General features: G+C 38.7%; 1 protein-coding gene across 6 annotated transcripts in view; it reads right to left on the bottom strand.

The window, feature by feature from the left end:
- LUZP2 (leucine zipper protein 2) overlaps window positions 1–19504 on the bottom strand; it is a 500598-nt gene extending 481094 nt beyond the window's left edge. The window contains exon 1 of one of the 6 annotated variants that reach the window (XM_077322002.1): window positions 19129–19503. In XM_077322002.1, the coding sequence (XP_077178117.1) occupies window positions 19129–19190 (62 nt within the window). In that variant the 5' untranslated portion in view covers window positions 19191–19503. Of the gene's footprint in view, window positions 1–19128 lie in introns of all 6 variants that reach the window. The other 5 variants (XM_077322001.1, XM_077322000.1, XM_077322004.1 and 2 more) reach the window with 5 other exon arrangements.
- Window positions 19505–22618: the final 3114 nt, after the last annotated feature.

Genomic DNA, 22618 nt, shown 5'->3' on the forward strand with positions numbered 1-22618 from the left:
ACTGGCAGTCTTCAAGCAAAGGTTGGATACACACTTTTCTTGGATGCTTTAGGATGCTTAGGGCTGATCCTGCGTTGAGCAGGGGGTTGGACTAGATGGCCTGTATGGCCCCTTCCAACTCTATGATTCTATGATTCTATACTGTGAAGATTAAATTATAAAAATGGGATATATTTAAGAGAAATTCTTGAATTCTTTATTTTTAATAATGATGAGCAGTAACAGTGGTCTTTAGGCATAATTATACATGAAACAACATACAGAGTGAGGGGAAGGAGGAATTATTCCTAGCATCCCTAAAATACTTGAGAAGACGATTGCTTGCTCAGCATACAAACTCACATTGCAGACAATAATTTTCTAATTCTTACATGACTAATTGTGTGAAGTTCAAAAGTTCATTAAGATGTTTGGAAATATTTTGCTGACACTGTTCCAGTATTCCCAACAAGTGCACACTGAAAATGGCATTTTCTTTTCTTTCAGGTTTTCACTGTGTTTGGCTGCAGGTGTGAGAATTAATGCTAAATAGAAGGTTAAAGATTATAAAGGATGGAGCCCGTAATAATTTCAGTGACAGCTGTCCACATCATCAATTCACATGCTTCTCACTCAGAGTGGAAGACAATTCAATAACCTTGCACTACATGACTCGTCAGCCATTTCATGGATAGACAAATGAATGAAAAAAGAATAATACTCACCAGTTGTCCACAGTGCTCCTCAGCATACATAGGACAGTTGTTATTAAGCCCTTGATCAGGATTCTTTGTGATTTCTACATAGTAAAGTTGTGAGGGACTTAGAGAGAATTATGCTTTGCATTATTATTAATAAGCTTTGGTCTATTTGATTTCTCCCAAATCACAGTGTCAAGCACTAAAAGAACTCACAACAAAACTTCTATAATAAGAAAGCTTTAATGGAAGTTTACTCTAGTCACTATAACTCAGGAAGTCAAATCTACCCCACAATAGAATTGCAAGCCTTTTTCAATCCAATTCTCCCGCCCAAAACTTGAATGTTCCCCAGGTGCCATCCCAGGCATCCTGCTAGAGGTGCTACAATTCGCACGTCCTTGGACTGGCCGACACCTAGTGACAAGATACAATGTTGTTGTTACAAAATGCAGAGCGAGCAGGCAGGGATCAAAGGACAAACAATTCAGAGCGGGCACTACAAAGCATGATAACATGGGAACAGAGAGTAGGCTTGGGTTACATGGAAATCCAGGAAAAAGAACAGTGAAATACAGACAAGATGGGGTAACCCCTGTTCATAGACAATTCATGGCAGAGAGTAGGCACTGATCCTGACACACAGGATTTCATGTGTAAAGCAAAATGATGGGCTATAAGATTCATGCTTTGAGAGAATGCTGTTTATGACTAGGAAACTCCAACCTCACACCTGGTTGGAGTAAAACCTTGAGTGGTTATTGATCAACTTTTATAGAAGGAAATTTTTTTTGACAATTTTGTCATAATTTTCTTGCATTTCTTGGAGTGTTTCCTTTCCTGGGCAGGTCATAGTCTGGAGCATTTGATTTAATTTTATTGCAGTGTTCAGCATTTTTGTAACTTTCAAATTTTTTCATTGTATGTTACCAAGTATAATTTGAAAGAGACCCATACACAAAACGAAATTTCTTTGTTTACTTGCAAATAACACTTTTGACGTAACATACTGGAAGAAGCTTAGACCATTTCCACACAAATGCAAACTTCTGTACTAATACTAATACTTTCTGGACTAATTTTTGCCTCTTCAGAAATAGGTTCAAATTTAGTGACCCATTACTCCACATTTTCTGAATCCACTTTTTCCGCAAACCCTAACCTCCCCCCCCCCCTTTGGATCTGAACTTGCAATTTTCCAGTGGGAAATTTTTGATTTCAACTTTTGTTTCCTGTCACCCTTTTCTGTCATCAGTGTTGTGTATTCATCCCAATCCTCTCACCCCCATACCCTCAGGAAATCCTCTGAATAATTCCCCTTTCTAAAAGCATAATGTTGATATATTATGACACTTTTTTCTATTATAATATAACAGCATTATAACATTGGGGGGGAATGGGCAGCAAGGTTTCATGAAGCCTGTTCTATGAAATTACCTGTCCATGAAGTCCCTCTCCTTTTTTTGTGTGTGATAGGTTTTGACACCACAGCATGTATTGTTTCTTCATTCTCTCCACCCTTTCCCCTGGAGCTCCTGGTTTGCCCCCCCCCCAATATTATATTACAACATGAGTGCATATGCAAAAAGGAGCTGTCCATGGTCCTGAGCTGTTCAGCATGCCATAGAAAAAACAGAGAATAGGAAAGAAACTATTGTCACATCTACCCTCCCATGAACGGTGGCTGTCTTCTAAATGTAGATGGAAACTAGGGGTCTTCTACAGCTTATACCATACTAAATCCCATGAACTGTCTTGAAGTGGAAACTAGACCCTTTGTACATGATTTACCAGCACTTGTATTCTTGTTTAGTAAAGAAAAGAATATCTGCTGTCATGCATGAAAAATGCAACCAATTTTGCTATCTCAGTAAGAAAACCACAACACTAGACAACAAATGATAAGTATGTAGATCTTTCTGTGGGAAAATCACCAAGTGCAAAGTGGTTCCTAGACAAACCAAATTCACTGCTGAGTCTGAGGTGAGGCTTTGAACTATATTTAGGACATGACCCACCTTCCATGTCATACATTAGTTGATTTTTCTTAATTGCATATGCATACTGATTTTAAAAATCAAATAAAAATGCTCTGATTGTTAGTAGAGTAAATGTCTTGGGGTTTTAGGAGAGATTAGTAGGAATAATGGAGAAAGACAAAGTGGTCAAATGTAACCGCCATAATATGTAAAGGCTGCATACTTCAGAATGCCACTTGCTTGGGGTTTTGCACCCTTTGTGTAAAGTTTGTTGATTTCTCCCAAAAGAAATATGGTTCTGTATTACTGGAAATTGAATGATAGAACAGCTGGGAAACAAGGTCATAGTTTACTTGAAATGCCCAAAATACCTTGGGCCAGCCCTAGAAGGGTCAACATACAAAGTAAATTTGGACTTTTGCATCACCATGATGAAAAGGTTTGGGAACCACTGCACTAAAGTACCCTGTACCTTGCTTTGCCTCACCAGAGTGAACCGAAGTTCAACTGTTTACTCTGACCTCATGCAACACCTTACATTTCTCACCCAAGTTAATATAATGACTGCCAAGTAGGTTTTGTGTGTGTGTGTGTGTGTGTGTGTGTTTTTGCTCTTTTCTGAAAAGTCACTTTTGAGTCTCTCTGGTTCTGCATGAAATTAGAGACACTGTGTAGTTGTCTACTGCCTCTAGCATAAAAAGTAAGATGTAACCTGAATCCAGCACCCCTTGAAAGACCTCTGCCTCTAACAAACAATGCAGGCTTCAGCAGAGTTCACCATCATGTCCTGAGAATTTTTCCTTCCCCTTTAAAACTATTTCTTTATTTCTTTATTTGTTTATTGTAACATCCAACTTAAGGAAGTGTTCTGGTGAACGTGAAAGCCAGCAGGGTGTTATAGGCTATTTTGGTTTTGTCCTAATTGAAAGATTTTTTGTTGTTGGGTTTGGGATATTTTGGGGTGGGTGGGTGTATTTTCCTTTGGACTAGCATGGCTGCTAATTTCATATTCTGAATTCCTGCCATGACATGCCTTACTAGCATGCTACCATGTATGAAGGCTTATATCAGAACATCATCCTTTAGTTCTCCCTCCTGGTTCCCTTATGTTCTGGATACCACCACCATCTGCAATTCTGCTCAATGTCTTTTGACTCTCTATCTATTGTCTTTCAAGAAAGTGTTTAAAGATTTTTTATGTTGTTGTTTTTTTAGATTTTTATGTAAACCGCCACGAGCTGACTAATACCAATCAACAAGTATAAAAATTAATAAAAAAATAAATAAAATAACATTTTAGAATGCCAAATTCCAGCTAGGAAAACGCAGGAAGTAAGATGAATTATTGCTTCACACAGGCAAACATAAATGTTATTGTTTGTTTCTGAAGCTGCAATCCTATGCATGCTTGGCAGTAAATCCAGTCACTGCCTTCAGACTTACAAGTAAGTATTGTATAGAATTAAACTGTAAGTGTCCACCAGGGCTCCCGAAGAACACAGAACTTTGTTATATAAACAGATACATACAAGTGAAACATGAAGCTGTTTTAAAAATGTTTGTAATACACCACCTAACAATCTCCTTGTAGGCATCTAATTAAGAGGAAGTCCATACTGTTAGAAGACTGCAGTGGTAAAACAGTAGGAAATGGCATATAATATCTGCAACTGAAAATTAGCAATGTATAATGAACATTTGAATACTAGTTATTATCATTTCGTTTTGACTTTCAGTATTCAAAATGGAGACATCTGTGTATTTGAAATAGTATTTAAAAACAGTTGAATATCAATTCAGTTTAGCAAGAAAATAGTTTTCAGTGCAAAACAGACTACATCATAACTATCTATCATGCTTTCTCATCACCTTGCTTCCCCAAATGCTTGAAGTTATGTGTCTTCCCAATTAGGACAAACTGTCTCAAATGCAAGCAACTTCTAATATTTTCCTGGTACCTAATTTGCATGTAATTCCATCCTAAGCAATTATTTAGCTCAGCAAATCTTGGTACATTGAACATTTGGGAGGCTGGATATCTGATGTGACACATCCGGTTGTTCCAGTTCACACAGTTAAGATGCACTGGTCCCTTACTCAGTCTTCATGCATGGCTGTAGGATGAACTATGCTCTCCGCACAGCTGGTTTCCAGTTTTATCAGACTAATATGTGTAGCTCTGAACTAGAAGACTGAATAGTTGCTAATATGCTTTTACAACTGAAAAACTGAAAAGAAATTGTAAAGGATTCAAGGGGCTAGAAATGAAGTTCATGTGGACAATGCACATTGTAGCAATTACTGATTAAAATGTAATTAAATATGTTGGATTTAGAACAATTACTAAGGCAGGACAAAATCTGCTCAGTTAAACCATTAACACCTAAACCTTCAGGGAAATCAGAGAAATGCAAAAGTGCTTGCCTCCATTTGGATCATATCCAAATCTTATACAGAAATATTACTTCTGAGTCTCAAAAAGATCTTTCTATTATAATCCCACTTGGCTATTACCAAGTACAGTGCTATTTGGCATATACACTCCAATCTTTCCAGAATTTCAGAGAGCTTCATAATCAGTCTGTCACCAAATACATTTCTTGGTAAAGTCCTCAGCCATCACACTGCTTATACTGGTTTGCTATCCCATACATACCTAAAATGGATTCAAGCGCATAATAGTGGATGCACATAATCAGTGTTCTACTTTCCAAAGTTTGTGAGAATCTCATGAACTAGACTATTCTCACAACACACATAATAATATGGATGAATCAGAACAAGAATCCATCTAGTCCACATTTCTGTTTTCAACCAAGTTCCTTCTGGAAAGCCCACAAACAGAACATAACACCCTTGTCCCTTCATCAGTCGATATTAAGAGGTATATATTTTTCTGACCCTGGAGGTATCTATTCTCCTTGTCTTGGTCTAAATTGAAGTCCTGCACTGAAATGGTCATGAGAATAAATATACATTTAGCAGTTTCAGAAATTTGGATTACTAAGTGATAGCATGTAGCCACCATTCATGGACTTTGAGGAATGAGCCTTTCCTGCATCTGTGTCCCCTATTTCCTGGCAGTTCATTGAATCTGTATCTGAAATCTTATTCATGTGTGTCAGAAGACTTCACACTAAGTATTAGGGGAATGTGGGGGAGAGGTCTGTGGTGGAAAAAGGAATTGATAATTGCTTTCACTAATACTTTCTTTCATTAAATCTTTGGAACTAGGATACTTCCCAATATCTGTTGTTGTTGTTGTTAGGTGTCAAGTTGTGTCCAACCCATTGCGACCCCATGGACAATGATCCTCCAGGCTTTCCTGTCCTCTACCATTCCCCGGAGTCCATTTAGGTTTGCACCTACTGCTTCAGTGACTCCATCTAGCCACCTCATTCTCTGTCGTCCCCTTCTTCTTTTGCCCTCAATCACTCCCACCATTAGGCTCTTCTCCAGGGAGTCCTTCCTTCTCATGAGGTGGCCAAGTATCTTTTAGTTTCTTTGCTGCAGTCCCCTCTGCAGTGATCTTGGAGTCCAGGAAAATAAAATCTGTCACTATCTCCATTTCTTCCCCATATATTTGCCAGGAATTGAGAGGGCCGGATGCCATGATCTTCAATTTCTTGATGTTGAGTTTCAAGCCAACTTTTGCACTCTCTTCCTTCACCCGCATCAACAGGTTCTTTAGTTCCTCGTCACTTTCTGACATTAGAGTGGTATCATCTGCATATCTGAGGTTGTTGATATTTCTCCCTGCAATCTTGATCCCAATTTGTGACTCCTCTAATCCCGCCTTTCTCATGATGTGCTCCGCATACAAGTTAAATAGGCAAGGCGACAGTATATAGCCTTGCCAAACTCCTTTCTCAATTTTGAACCAATCAGTCATTCCATGTTCAGTTCTCACTGTTGCTTCTTGACCTGCATATAGGTTTCTTAAGAGACAAATAAGATGCTCTAGTATTCCCATCTCTTTAAGAACTTGCCACAATTTGTTGTGCTCCACACAATCAAAGGCTTTAGCATAGTCAATGAAGCAGAAGTAGATGTTCTTCTGGAACTCCCTAGCTTTCTCCATGATCCAGCGTATGTTGGCAATTTGATCTCTAGTTCCTCTGCCTCTTCGAAATCCTGCCTGTACTTCTGGAAGTTTTCAGTCCACATATTGCTGGAGCCTAGCTTGTAGGATTTTGAGCATAAATTTGCTAGCATGAGAAATGAGTGCAATGGTGCATTAATTTGAACATTCTTTGGCATGGCCCTTCTTTGGGATTGGAATGTAAACTGAGTTTTTCCAATCTTGTGGCCATTGTTGAGTGTAGCACTTTTACTGTGTTGCCTTTTAAGATTTTGAATAGTTCAACTGGAATGCTATCACCACCACTAGCTTTATTGTTGCTCAGACTTCCTAAGGCCCATTTGACTTCACATTCCAGGATGTCTGGCTCCAGGTCAGTAACTACCCCATTGTGGTTATCAGGGATGTTAAGCTCGCTCTTGTATAGTTCTTCTATATCATTTTGCCACCTTTTTAAAATCTCTTCTGCTTCTGTGAGGTCCCTACCATTTTGGTCCCTTATCATACCCATCTTTGCATGAAACGTTCTCTTCATGTCTCCAGTTTTCTTGAAAAGATCGCTGGTCCTCCCCATTCTATTGTTTTCTTCTATTTGTTTACACTGTTCATTTAAGAAGGCATTCTTATCTCTTCTAGCTTTTCTCTGGAATTCTGCATTCAATTGGGTGTATCTTTCTCTTTCTCCTTTGCCTTTCACTTCCCTTCTCTCCTTAGTTATTTGTAAAACTTCCTCAGTCAGCCATTTTGATTTCTTGCATTTCTTTTTCTTTGGGATGGTTTTAGTTGCTACCTCTTGTACAATGTCACAAACCTCTGCCCATAGTTCTTCAGGCACTTAGTCTATCATATCTAATTCCTTAAATCTATTTATCACTTCTACTGTATATTCGTCAGGGATATGATCTAGTTCATACCTTAGTGGCCTAGTGCTTTTCCCCTACTTTCTTCAATTTAAGCCTAGGTTTTGCAACAAGAAGCTGATGATCTGAACCACAATCAGCTCCTGGTCTTGTTCTTACTGACTGTATAGAACTTCTCCATCTTTGGCTGCAGAGCACATAGTAAATCTGATTTCTGTGTTGACCGTCTGGTGATGTCCATGTGTAGAGTCGTCTCTTGGGTTGTTGGAAAAGAGTTGGAAAATGCTATAACCATTGTATTCTCTTGACAAAATTCTACCAGCCTGTGCCCTGCTTCATTTTGTACTCCAAGGCCAAAGTTGCCTGTTATTCTGGTTAACTTTTGGCTTCCTACTTTAGCATTCCAATCCCCCATGATGATAAGCACATCATTTTTTGGCATTTCTTCTAGAAGGTGTTGTAGGGCTTCGTAGAACTCGTCAACTTCATCCTCTTCAGCAGCAGTGGTTGGGGCATAGACCTGGATTACTGTGATGTTGAAAGGTTTGCCTTGGATTCGAACTGAGATCATTCTGTCATTTTGGGGATTGTATCCCAAGACTGCTTTTCCTACTCTTTTATTGATTATGAAGGCTACTCCATTTCTTCTGCGAGATTCTTGTCCACAGTAATATAACTGATGGTCATCTGAATTAAATTCACCCATTCCTGTCCATTTTAGTTCACTGATTCCTAAAATGTCGATGATCTGTAGTTCCTGAATTAATAATGTGATTCTTTGACTTTTCCTCCTATTCCTTTCACCTGTTCACAATCTACTAAGTAAATCAAAATACCCATTGTGTTTAGGAATTCAGTATAGTCTACAACCAAGAAAGAAATTATTCTTGGGGTGTTTTATTCCCAGGGAAATTCAAACATAAATAAAATAACGATTTCTGTTATAAACACATGCTAGATCAGCAGAAGCTGCCATCTAATGTTTCTGTGACTGTATGGATTGATCTATCCATTCACCATATCTTAAGTCATTTTTCCTCCAAACATCAACCCAACAAAATGCTGCAATAAATGCATATGTACGTAGGCGGCATTTCCATCCCTTTCCTGAAATTCTCTATGTGATTCTCTATGATCCACTAGTTCATTTTTCCAGTTGAGGTCAGAACTGTCAAAAGTTCAACATGTGGTTTGGAGGTGTTTGAACAGTTTAAACATGCTGAGGTGGGTGTGCTCAGGTGGGTATATACATTCTTAGGTGGGTATATACATTCTAATAGAGCCTTATGAAAGTCATAGACCTTGTTCCAGATATTCCACAAATGTTTATAGATAAATGTTTGCTCCATTAATGAAAGAAGTGCTCCAAGACAGTTAGTGGCTTAAGCACCTAGCCATATTATATCCACTTGGTCAGATGGTTTTAATGGGATAGGGATATTTCTAAAATATACATTTTCATGCTGCCTCTTGGGAGTTGTGTCATGGGGAGTGAGCATTAGTCCCTCAGAAACTGTGTGACATTTGTCTTGAGTTATGACAAACAGCTACTCTAATTTTCATGACCTTGTAACACTAAAACAAGTTATGTAGGAACGCTAGTGTGCAAGTACAAAGTTCCTTGTCATAGAATGCAACTTCAGCATAAGTGAAAACATGAATGCAATCCAGTGATAAACCTGAGTCAAGTGTCAAGAAACAGTTTGCTCATGGAAAGTTCAACTGTCATTTAGATTTCTTGGAAAATCTTAGCATTCTTGCTCACAGTGCTCTTCATAATCTCTCTAAAACAGGCCAGTCATGCATGCTGTGCTGGACAATCACTTCTGTTGTAAAATTTAATTGGTTTAATATATACAATAATCAACTAAAGTTTGATTGATCTGTTGGAACAAATTATAATATATAAGGGCAAATTGTACTGAATGGGGGTGAGTTTAAAAGGGAAGTGAGTGATGCAGTTAGATAATTTTATCCTGTAGACTTCATGGTAGTATAACACATCCACTCCACCCCACTATCTTATCCCTAACTGATTAAATATTATTGGCAGGAAGCCTACCCACCTTTGACCATATGTTAAACTGAATTTATGGTAACTTACATTCAAGTAAACATGAATGTGTGGTGTTGACTGAGTTGGGAAACTGGGAACATTGGAAGATTCAAGAGAGGAATATGAATCACACAGTAAGAAACAAGTATTTGCTGCTTGTAAATATACCAAAAGATGCCCTTTAGCTAACTGGCTACGCTGGTTTAAGGCATACGTAGCCCAGAATTCTGTTTCCAAATTCTTATTGAGATTTGCTGGTGTCACTGGATGTAGAGCTCTGTGAATGTATGTCTCTGAGACAAGAGAAATGGGTCTGATGTAGTTTGCTTTGCTCACTTTCTCTCTTTCCTCATCACAATTGCAGTGCAATTTTATACATGTCTTCTTAGAAGGAAGCTCCACTTTGTTCAAATGGATTTACTCCTAGATGTTTGTTTGTTTGTTTGTTTATTTAGCATATGGCATGTGTGTAGTACAGCCAGGATTGTCTGGCTGCCAAGCAAGAGATGGTTAGAGGTGGTTTGCCATTGCCTGCCCCCACATTGTGACTCTGTTATTCATTGGAGGTTACACTTCCAAGTGCTAGCCAAGGTTGACCCTGCTTACTTCCAAGATCGAATGGGATTGTCCTTGGCTGGGCTATCCAGGTTGGGTCACTTCCAGGTAAATATGCATAGGATACTCTTACCATTAAGTCACAGCTGAGTTATGGCAACTCCATGAGGTTTCCAAAGCAAGATATGTTCAGAGGGGATTTGCCATTACTTGCCTCTGGGACACAACCGTGGCATTCCTTGGTGGACTCCTTTCCTAATACTGGCTCTGGTTGGCCCTGCGTAGCTTCCAAAATCTAACAATTGAGCTCTCCTGGGCTACTTTGCTTTATTTTAATACAAAGATGGAATTTTGGTGTAAAATACTCCTGTGTTTTGATGATATAAATACAATTTTAAAAAGAAATAAATGATAAATTTGATCCTTTATAATCACAGGTATTTATTCTAATTCTCACCTCATATTACTAACATGGTATTTGTTCCTGTGATCTGAATTACTAAGTATTTTATAAAGATAAAGGTAAAGGTATCCCCTGTGCAAGCACCGAGTCATGTCTGACTCTTTGGGTGATGCCCTCCAGCGTTTTCATGGCAGACTCAATACAGGGTGATTTGCCAGTGCCTTCCCCAGTCATTACTGTTTACCCCCCAGCAAGCTGGGTACTCATTTTACTGACCTCGGAAGGATGGAAGGCTGAGTCAACCTTGAGCCGGCTGCTGGGATCCAACTCCCAGCCTCATGGGCAGAGCTTTCAGACTGCATGTCTGCTGCCTTACCACTCTGTGCCACAAGCATCTATTTAAGACTGCCTTTGAATTATTTCATTAAAAATACTTTGTCTTAAAGAATCCCCTGGCTATTAACTGAAACAAGTTCTGGGAAGAATTTCCCACTTAGCTGCCCTAGCACTTCTATACCCATTAAGTGAGTTTGGTTATTAAAACATTGTTTTGGTTAAGACTGCATTTTGTAGGGTATTTGTGACAATGCCATACTTTACAATTTGAGAGAAAATATTTGCTATATGAGAACTTTAAAGAAAGTTTTCTTACTTAGTTTATTAATTTAGGTTACTTTTATGCTGCCTATCCACAACAAAGGCAAACTTGGTATTTTATCCAACAAACATAAATTACAATATGAAAATGCATTAAAACTTCACTGCTCAGATAATACATCTGAGAAACCCATGATGACCATAACTTCTTATTAAAGGCTTTCTAGAACAAATAGGCTTTTGAATGCCATCAGAAGACTCATAATGAAGAGGCATGACAAATAGTTGAGAAGTTATTATTAGCTGCCAAGAAGGCCTTTGCATGGATCTCCACTAGAGTGGTACCTATGATAACATGAGATGAATTCATAGTAGAGCTAGAAACATACAGATTACCCTTGGGAAATTTTGAACCAATATCATCAGAGCTTTCAAAATGAAAAGCAGTGCATCAAATTAAGCTGTGAAACACCCTGAAAGCCAAGGTAGATAATACAAAATCGGTTTTCCCCTGGAGTTAGGTCCAGTTAACATTCTGTTTTTTGTTGATATATAAGAACAGTATACTGTACATGGCTCTTAAAGGTCTTGTTATGGGAAATATCCACTCATTAATTCATTTTACTCATTAAACACTTTCAAATCCTTAGAGCTGAATTATAGATCCCATCATTCCTACATACTTTTTTTAATGACAGGCCCAGGACCTGACTCTTTTTCTCCTCAGCCATACAGCAACTGCAGAGGAGATCATTATTAAAGTGTGGGGTCCTGATTTGGCTTGGGACAGCCACACAGGGTCGGGGGACCACTGGTTTACTTGATGCCATTTTGCTGAACTAAAATGCCCTGGCAGCATTTGTCCTAATTTTGAGCAGACAGCAATATTCCATTTTACAAAATGCATAGTTTGGCTCTAAAACTGAGAAAGTTTTCTTCTGATAGAGAGAAGTTTGAGGGATTTTTATCTTTCAGTGGAAGACTTGGCAGAAGGGCTCAAATTTATATCCAGCATAGTGGAAGATGACCTCAAGTAAAGAATTCATTGAAGGACAATCTTTCAGTTTCCTTAAAGCTACATAGGCATGTGTAGGTAACCATGCATGTTTTCAGTGAAGTATTTGCTGCAGAAGCTCCCACTGCCAAAGAGGCAAGCTGCTGTTGGGTTTAGAAAAGCAGTTTGCCTCATTGGCTGTCAGAGCTGTGGCATCAAAAACCAAAGGGAAACTGCAGCTGTGCATATAATTTTCATCAATACATCTTTGGATCATAGTGTAAGAATGAATAGAGCCTTGAAAAATGATTGAACTTCTGTAGAATGATCTTGTGTACCTATGGTCTGAAGTAAATATTACCAAATTATTGATTTTACAGTTAATTGAATACAGGTGAGTCCTGCTAGCTGTATCAACAGAGCAAATGTTATGAGGCATGGTAAAAGTGAATTTTTAACTTTATATTCTACTTTTCTCACATGGATCTCAGAGTAGGTGAGATATAGGTCCCATCAACACCCAAACACTGATTAGAACATGTTTAGGCTTCCCCTTAGCTTTAACCAATGAATCTAGTGATGAGTAGTATCCCTTATTTTACAGAGTTCTGGAACTTCATTCTATGATACATTTCATTTCTCTTTAATTCAAGTTTAACTTGAAGTTCTAATTTAAATGTTGTTTGCTGATCTTTCACTTATTCAATTAATTTGGATTATCTTCACCTCTGTGCTACTGATGTGAATGTATTTTGAAAGCATTCTTGGTTTATTTGCACATATGTCTTTTATCAATATTCTTTTTGTATGGTATCTTAGTAATGCATGCATGCATCAGTAAAATGCAACATGAATAACAATCCTGATGTGAATATGTTGGATGGAAATCCAGTAGCACCTTGGAGATCGGCAAGATTTTTGGTTATAATCTTCCAAAGCTGGCTTTGTCAGATACTTTCTCAGAGCTCTGAGTCTCAAAAGGTTTATAACCTGAAAACTTGCTGGTCTTTAAGGTGCTGCTGGCTTTAAATCTATCTCCTGTGCTGCAGACTAACAAAGCAACCTTCTTAAATGATCTTGATATGAATGAGTGTACAATCCAGAATGATCTCTCACTGAGTTTCATCAGTGCACCTGCACATGAAGGGGAAGAAGCCAATCAATGAAGAAAAAGAAAGTTGCAAGAACCTGCACATGCACAATTTTGTGACTAATGCATTATAATGCATAAATCAGGGACAAAGACTTAAAAAACAATAAACCAGACATTAAAAATCTGGCAATCAATTTAGAAGAGGCAAATTTCAGACGCATCCTTAGTTTAATCTTATTTGTGCTTTTCAGATCAATGTAGAGACCAATGTGCATTATGTATGGTATAAAGTCATTACAACTTGTTGAGAACTTTCTTTTATTATAAAATCAGAGTCCAATAGCACCTTTAAGACCAACAAAGATTCATTCAGGGCGTGAGCTTTCGAGTGCAAGCACTCTTAATCAGACTCGAAAGCTCACGCCCTGAATAAATCTTTGTTGGTCTTAAAGGTGCTACTGGACTCTGATTTTATTGTGCTACTTCAGACCAACACGGCTGCTCATTTGAATCTTTCTTTTATTATGTATCTATATGCATTAATGAAAGAAACCCCGAGGAATACTGGATTGTCTAAATCTGAGCTAAAACTGGGAATCATTTTCCACAGATAATTTTAGTAATATTGTTAACACCTTCATTTCTCACAGAATGTTTAAAATATTCACTAGCATTTAACACAACACTTCAGCTTCTCCATTTAAGTGTTTAGCAGCAGTGTTGCAGGAGACTGAATTATGCTGGACTATTAGTTTCAACCATTGTATTGCTGACTAGATGCTAAGTAATGCCCCCTTTAAAAGAGAAACGGATGTTCAAATGTATCACAAATCTAATAGCCAATTTGGTAGTCAGTTTTGGTTAGTCCTTGTAACATACTGTACTGGCGTTGTCGTTTTCCCATTCTTCTGCCACAAAAGTGACAACAAAAAGAAATGACGACACTGAATAGGATCAAAAAGGTGAACATTTGAATAAATGGGCTTTTTGGCAAAAATTCCATCCCACCAAAATTGCTTGCTTAACTCTGACCAAATAGGAAAACATTTGGAAGATTTTCAAATGTATACTGTTGCTAGTAGTAAGTTCCTATCATATGCTGAAATACATATGTTTAAAGCAAACAAAAATCTTATGTGCAAATTCATTTTTTTGAATTCCTCAGTACATGGTAACTTTTCATGGTTCAATTAAATAGAAACCTAGATAATTTATTTATTTATTACATTTATATACCGCCCTCCCTGACGGCTCGGGGCAGATCAGAATCCAATGCTTTTTGCCATATGTCCATCAACATTTAGTCCTTGTAATACATGTTGAATAGAAGAACCATCTTTCATATTAATTAAACCAGTTCCTATTCTTATAGGATTACTCATTTTATCTAGATTTCTTGGATGAAACTAAAATTAAGACAGTTATGCAGTTATTATACAGTTACTTTCAGAGAGGTCTGTAGATGCTAAATGCGCTCAGCAAATCTTGATGATGCATTAAGTAGTATGCACTGACATAAAAGTTCACTGAAATAATGTGCATGAAGCAAATTAAGTAGATTCTTACCACAATAGTAGCTTTTATTACACCTTCTTCTAAACATTCTACCCCAGTAAAGCATAAACTTCATAAGCCATAGTGTAAACAAATATTTTGGCAGTATTGTGGCTGAACTGATTTGTAGATTGTAGGCTCTGTTATAGATACTACCTAGTTTCCAGTAGCTACAAGGAGGTTGAGGATTATTGCTGAACACTCCCTCTCCAGAAGGAGACCGCTGATCCTCCTAACTATTTCCATTGCCCAGACACAGCATTCAGAGGTGCTGGGCTGCCATGAGAGGAAGGTATTGGTGAAAATCACCCTCTCCTTGTGTCCATGAAAATTTAAATATGATCGAAGCCTTTGATCTTCCAGAATTTTACTGGTTGTGAAACTGGGGACTTAAAGCAGATGACAAAGTAAACTATAAATGCATTCTAATTTAAACAAAAATGCACAAGTCATGAGGTCCTTAGTGCACACTTTATAAAGGACATCCAGTGGTGCTGTTGGTTCTGCCAGCACAGTTCACAGAATGCCACAGGCTAAGACCCAAGCAACAAGTACCCTTTGCCTCTTACTTATGCAACAGTAAGCCTTGCACATGTGTGGCATCTGTGAAATATCTATGCCTCCAGAATATGATTTATCAGAATGGCCCATGATTTTCCCTGAGCACAGTGGGTTGGATCCTGAAATTTCTTTCTAATAAACAAGGAGGATTTATTTCAGTGGAGCAAACCTTCCTAGGGGAACAAGACTTCTTCTCAAAGAAGGGTCCTCATACATTGCAGTTCTGTGCAGAGGTAAACCCAGGGATATCATGTGAGTTACTCCAAATTGGATTGCAAAGATAGGATCCAATAATTCTTTTTTTTATCAAGATATTGGAGTATTCATGCTAAAGCAAGACTTAAGAAAAAGCATGTATTAAAATACTGTTTCAGTATATGAAAATAAGCCATACCTTAGCTAGCCCATATTACAACCACTCTATGCCATTTGGACTTACAACTTGGGGTATAGAATCAATTTTTTTTTAATGTTTGTGTGAGCCTTCAGTTATTTCAAATTTACATTTTTCCAAATCAAGTGGAATTTCCACCTATGTTTAATGTTGTCAAACATGCCTAATGAAGAGAGCTCTGTGTACATGCTGAGACAATTAAAGTACTTCTAAAGAAATCTCACACTACTCATAGCTGAAACCTGATCTCAGCAGTTTCACACTACAGGATAGTAGATTTGTATCTTTACTACAGCAACTGTTTTTGCAAACCTTCTCAGATTGCACAATTGATCCGATCATTCACCATATGTTAGCAGAAAGAAGTTCTAGATGTTTCAGACTGAATGGCGAAAATTATGGTATCTAACCATATGCACTTGTTGTTGCATTGTGGGCTGCTCAAGACAATGTTAAAATTCAATGGGGCAATAAAGGCGTATTATTCCATGAGTCATTCTGTTACTGAATGTATGTCCCCCCCCTCCCACCATACACTTTAGGATCCTGTTGAAAGCCTCTTGAAATGTGCTGATTATTATCATTGGAGAAGAGTCCATTTTAACATGTAGTAATGACTGGGGAAGGCACTGGCAAACCACCCCGTATTGAGTCTGCCATGAAAATGCTAGAGGGCGTCACCCCAAGGGTCAGACATGACTCGGTGCTTGCACAGGGGATACCTTTACCTTTAAAAACAGGAAGATTATCTCAAACATAATCTTGACAAAACACAAATGAACGAACCCAACAACTTGGATTCCACATGCAATATATATAGAAGAAGGAAATATATATTTAACTCCCGTTCAATGTTGATTGCTTTGTTTCCCATGTGGCGTCTTTTTTTATAACATCTCCAATTAGCTCCAATACCAGCAGCCAAGCACTTTGGGGCACTCCTGATGAACTGATGTGCCAACAAAGCTTCTTCCCTAACACATGCCCATTACTTGTCAGTTTGCATCAACTCCCTCACCCCAAGCATTCATTTGGCAAAGAAAATATAAAGAAAACAATCCCTTTGATCGACATGGCTTCCAGTGCAGGTTAAAACCATAGTGTAAACTTCACGTTAATTGATACAAAAACAATTTCCTTAAGAATGTGGATTTAAGTCTGTTCTCTGTAATTTTGGCTTGTAATAAAAGACAAAGTCTTAAATAAAATCAGAGTCCAGTAGCACCTTTAAGACCAACAAAGATGTATTCAGGGCGTGAGCTTTTGAGTGCAAGCACTTAGTCTGATGAAGAGTGCTTGACTCGAAAGCTCATGCCCTGAATAAATCTTTGTTGGTCTTAAAGGTGCTACTGGACTCTGATTTTATTATGCTACTTCAGACCAACACGGCTACCCATTTGAATCTAAAGTCTTAAATATTCATCTGGGAGCACTGTTAAATAGTCCACCACTATTCCCTCAAGGATCAGAGTAACATGTGTCTTCAAATCTATGGTAACCAAGTTTAAATCTGAAAGTTACAATGACTGGAGCGGGGGGGGGGGATCCAAGTATCCCCCCCCCCCCAATCCATCATATGCCTGTCAAACTCAAGCAGAAAAATGGGACTATGAACAATTTTTCTATAATGCTTTATCTTGCATGCAGGGAATTTTAAAGGTATATTCCTTTTAAAAAATCTATTGGACCTAATCCTAGGTTACAGTGATACACTATCCCATTTCTTTGATAAAGTCTATTCTTTAAAAAAAAAAAAAAGGAAAATACAAATGATTCCTTTCATTTTTTCTGCTTTCTTTTTATAACGGGAGATAAGTTGGCAGCCAACAATTCAGTCATAAAAGCACTTCAGTCAAATGCTCATTTAAGATGCAAACTTGAATCTTGGCAAGTTGCATTTCCATCTTTATGCTCTCGCTGAATTCCTGTCTCATTTAGCAGAGCATACATAATTCTAAGACAACATCAGATTATCAATATGAATTGACAGGAAAATTTCACAGGACTGCCTACTAAATCAAAACAGATTCTCAAATAATTAGCAAATCACAACATTCAGTTCTAGTGGGAATTTCATTGACTATCAAAGAACACTAAAGTGATTCATGACTGATTAAGCAGAATAGTTATGCTTTTTAAAAAGCACAGATCAGGAAGTACTTTTTTCTGGCATTTCTCACTTCGGAGGGAAATATCTGTGCTCCTACTTTCACTATACTTCAGTGACTCTTTCTTCTTGGATACATCTGTAGTTGGCAGGTGCTTCTGTATAGGTGAGTTTTATCTGAACATTCATCAATTTAGTGACAATGATTTTTCCTTGGCTCTGTGCTTCAAACTTAAAACAGGGGAAGCTCTTCCAAATATACTTGTGAGGAAATATTGCAGGGAGGGGGAAACCCTTGACATAAGATGATGGGCATTTCTCTTGAACAGCTATGTACACTGTCATTATATTTTCCAAAGACATAGAAGTTTACAAGGCAGTTAATACCCAACACAGCAGAAAGTTGCCAGTTCTTTGTTTATAAGCATGAGAAAATTGAAAATCATGCACCAACAGCAAGACTCCTACTTTACAAACAATACCAACTCTTCCTCTGAGTGAAGTGTGGCACTGGGGCTGTGCTGTCCCTTCACTACCCATGACATGCTGTAAGCAAAAGCAGTCTGCTCAACATTCTTTACCCTTCTGAGGCATGTCTCTTATTTAAATATATCTGATAATCAAAGGCTGAATGATCTAGCCTCATGTATTAATTTTAACTCTTATAATTCTTGAACTTCAAAACAATTTCCAGACATCCTGGTAACATTCCAACTTTACACTCTTTGCAAACACAAACCAAGAAGACCAGAAGAAGGTAATTTCTTTTTCAGTTGCAAAACTCTTACTACAACAGAAGCATGGCTATGCTGCGAGGCTCTGATTTTAATCTCAAGTCTAACAGGAACAAAACATTCCAAAATGCACTCCATGCCTATTTTTATAGCTACCTTATTTTCACCAGGACACATGATAAAATTCTGTACTGTGTATCAAATGGCTATAAGAAACAGTTTTGCTTAATCAGAAAACCTTTGGGTCATTGCAGAGTAAGCAGTTTTCCTGTCACAGGCTGAGGAAATGAATGGACTACTAGACTAACTAGGAAATGAGAGAGAGAGAGAGAGAGAGAGAGAGAGAGAGAATGCACTCTGAAATCCAGTCAGGATAAGATGCTTCCTGAACTTACAAGCATGCAAGCGGATGGAATGAAAGTCATGGTTTAAAAATGCTTCTTAATTGCTTCCCAAACAAGTCAGAGAGATCTGTGTACTCACCTGGTGCTGAGAACCAGTACAGGGAAAAGAGACAGCAAGTAATGAAGCAAGAGGAATTTCATACTGGAAGCCTGTTCTGTTCTCCGATGCTCGTCTTCACTCTCCCTCTTTATTCCCCTGTCTCTTCCGATGCTTCTGATTTCCAGGGTCCTTTCTCTGCAAGCAGCCTTCCCGCGTGCGTCGGTCTGGAGATCTGGAGAAGCAGACAAACGAACACACTGACTAATGAAGGCAGCTTAGAATGGGGTTTGAGCTTCAGGAGTGATGTCACAGGCAATGGAGCTGCTGCTGCAAGCCTCCCGCCTGATAGCCTGTGATTATTCAACACAGCAACTCTATTGATGTCCTGAAGGATTTGTTATTACTAGCAGTTTAAGTGGTGACCAGGGAGGGATGAGAGCACATTGGATGCCACTTAGCTCTCAGGTTCCCCAAGCACAGGGCAGCTGTGCCTTTAAAATCAAATAAAGAGGGGGGGGATCTATTGTAATTAAAGTTGTGTCCCTCAACAGGATGTGCACAAAGACCACAGAAGATATGAGAGAGGTTGGACTTATTTAAATTAACAGTCAACTTTCAAATTAACCTTATGTGCTGTGCATATAAAAGCTGTTCTCCACTCAGCAAGAAGAGAAAGTTATTGTGCCATACAGAAAGAAGTACATACCTTGCAGCATGAGACTTGGCACTAGGAAAGGGTGAACTAGAAACGCATCCAAGAAAATGTTTTGAAATGTTAAGTGTTACCTCTAAGACCTAAAGAAGCCAAGAACAAGTAGTCAGAGACCTATTTAAAGGACTGTTTTGATTTTTTCCCTACTTTTTGTTTTTTTAATGTTTGGTATCATCACATGCCCATAAAAATCTGTTGGCAGAAATGCCTCATATTTTAATGAGCTATAGATCTCCCCCCCCCCCTTCCCTGTCAAAGGTTAAGCTCTCTCGATGGTGGACATGATTGACTCTTGTTGCCTTGTATTGGCAAACAATTTTAGATAGAAGTGAAAGTCCCAAATGCCCTTCACTTTCTAGAGACCTAAATAAAACACTGCTGTTTAGCATAAAATAGGTTTTCGGGTTTTAAGATATGACAGAAATTCAAAATTTAAGGCATAATGTAGTTTTATTTAATGAGAACAGCTTGTTCAGGAAAGAGAAAGAGGGTACATTGGTCACAAGAAAGGAGAATTTTGTTGCTGGCATACATAATTGCTCATGCAGAAGATATCTGAAAGGTTTCAGATAGTTCAGTATATCACAGCATGGCAATATACTACAGGAACAAGATCCCATGCTTTAACTAACCTATGTTTCTTCCTTTACTCCTTTGGCACTTTAGGTAAGGAAGTACCAGGATACTGTTAGATTGACTAAAGGTAAAGGTAAAGGTATCCCCTGTGCAAGCACCAAGTCATGTCTGACCCTTGGGGTGACGCCCTCTAGCGTTTTCATGGCAGACTCAATACGGGGTGGTTTGCCAGTGCCTTCCTCAGTCATTACCATTTACCCCGCAGCAGCAAGCTGGGTACTCATTTTACCCACCTCGGAAGGATGGAAGGCTGAGTCGACCTTGAGCCGACTGCTGGGATTGAACTCCCAGCCTCATGGGCAAAGCTTACAGACGGCTGCCTTACCACTCTGCGCCACAAGAGGCTCATAGATTGACTAACCAGGAGACAATTCAATGAACTCAGGTAGAAAAAATGTCTGTATTTAAAAAAGGAGTTATACAACAGTGCGCATAAATTGTGACTTAGTTATATGGAGTTAAATAGCTATGTTGTATCCAAATTCAAAGTGTGACTTGGTCTCAGGCTAAGCATCAACACTGCCATTCAATTCTGAAGGATCAGGTGGGAAGGCAGATGCTGGGAGAACATTTGCTTTGTCATCCTAACATAGACCCATTCTTGGCTAGGGATGCCAGACCACCTCCCAGTGTGGGTGCGGGTCTCCTGCTGCCAGGCTCTACCAGTGAAGGGAATTAACCCTCCTCCACAAAAGGGAGCAGCACCAGAAATTAAAGCAAAATGCCTATTTAACCCAGAAGTGAAATAGGCATGCCAAGAATATTGGTGTTGACACTCTGGCTTTGGAGCAAAACTGTATAGTAGATGTTAATTCTACCATAAAGTTTTGACCCCCCTCCCCCCCCCCCCCAAAAAATAAAGAGTGTTGATCCCCAACATCCCTGACATATCAATATCACTTCCAGGTCATATAGGCACATTGCTGAAACGCAGAATGTTCCTCCCTGTTCCTGGTAAACGCATCCCCCATCCCCACCAGCTGTTGAGGGGGACCTAGCAACCATATTCTTGGCCCTTTCTAAAATGGCCAGTATTATCTCTCACGTTATCACAAAGCTTCGCCAAGTTACTATCACTGCCATACTCTGGTGTGTATGCACAGAACTTTTAAAATGGTTCACTAAATGAATTTATAACATGAAGGCATGTTTAGTATTGTTCAGAAGCCTTTTAAAATGCACATCCATTTTAAGTACGAGTACATCCACTTGACGACAGAGAACGAGGTGGCTGGATGGAGTCACTGAAGCAGTAGGTGCAAACTTAAATGGACTTCAAGGAATGGTAGAGGACAGGAAGGCCTGGAGGATCATTGTCCATGGGGTCGCGATGGGTCGGACACGACTTCGCAGCTAACAACAGCAACACATCCATTTTAAAGAATGGGTGGGTGGGGAAGATAGTGATAGTAATGACAAACAGGAAACAAGGGGAAGCAATTGTGTGTCAGATGCCCGATTTTGGTATTTTATGGTGTTCCATGAAGCCAGTTAAGCTATAACATTGGTTATCGGCCAGCTTTTTTAACAGAAGGCCTATCTTTGGGGAACTGGTACTATATTTTAAACCATGACAATTGCAATGAAACTTTATTCACAGTTCCTAGGATTGTATTGGTTTTGAGTGTTCTTATTAAGAATCAACTAGCTCTGAGATCCTGATTTCTCCTGGTTTTCACTATTCCCTAATCACTGTGGTTGAGTGGGAGCTATTCAGTTCATTGTGATTTTTCACTGATTCCCATTAAATTTTTGTTTTTATTTTCCTGGTATTGCATGCCAGAATCAGTCATGTTTCCATGGTGACTTGTGAAGCGATTCTGAAAGACCATAAGAAAAGCAGGCCAACTCTCAGAGGCTCACCTTTCAACCTTGCCAAGCACTTCACCTCTAGTCAAATACCAACCCTGTTAAATCTGACCTCCTCTCATTAATGTACACACACCAGAAATGAAATAAAAAAGGGTGCTGGCATTGCCCCTTTTGACACCACTGGGGGATTTTGTGTGAGTTGGTTCATGCAGTTGGAACAAGGGTGGAAGATTAATTTCTGAAATCAATTACTATTTTGCCTCTGAGGAAGAGCTTTTTCTCTGAGGGAAAATTAAAACATAAGCAGATTCCTTCCTTCCTGATATCATGGTCATATCTCACAGATAGCTTATGATGTTGTATGTATGT

Source organism: Paroedura picta, chromosome 2 (assembly GCF_049243985.1).
Source record: "Paroedura picta isolate Pp20150507F chromosome 2, Ppicta_v3.0, whole genome shotgun sequence".
NCBI classification, from domain to species: domain Eukaryota; kingdom Metazoa; phylum Chordata; class Lepidosauria; order Squamata; family Gekkonidae; genus Paroedura; species Paroedura picta.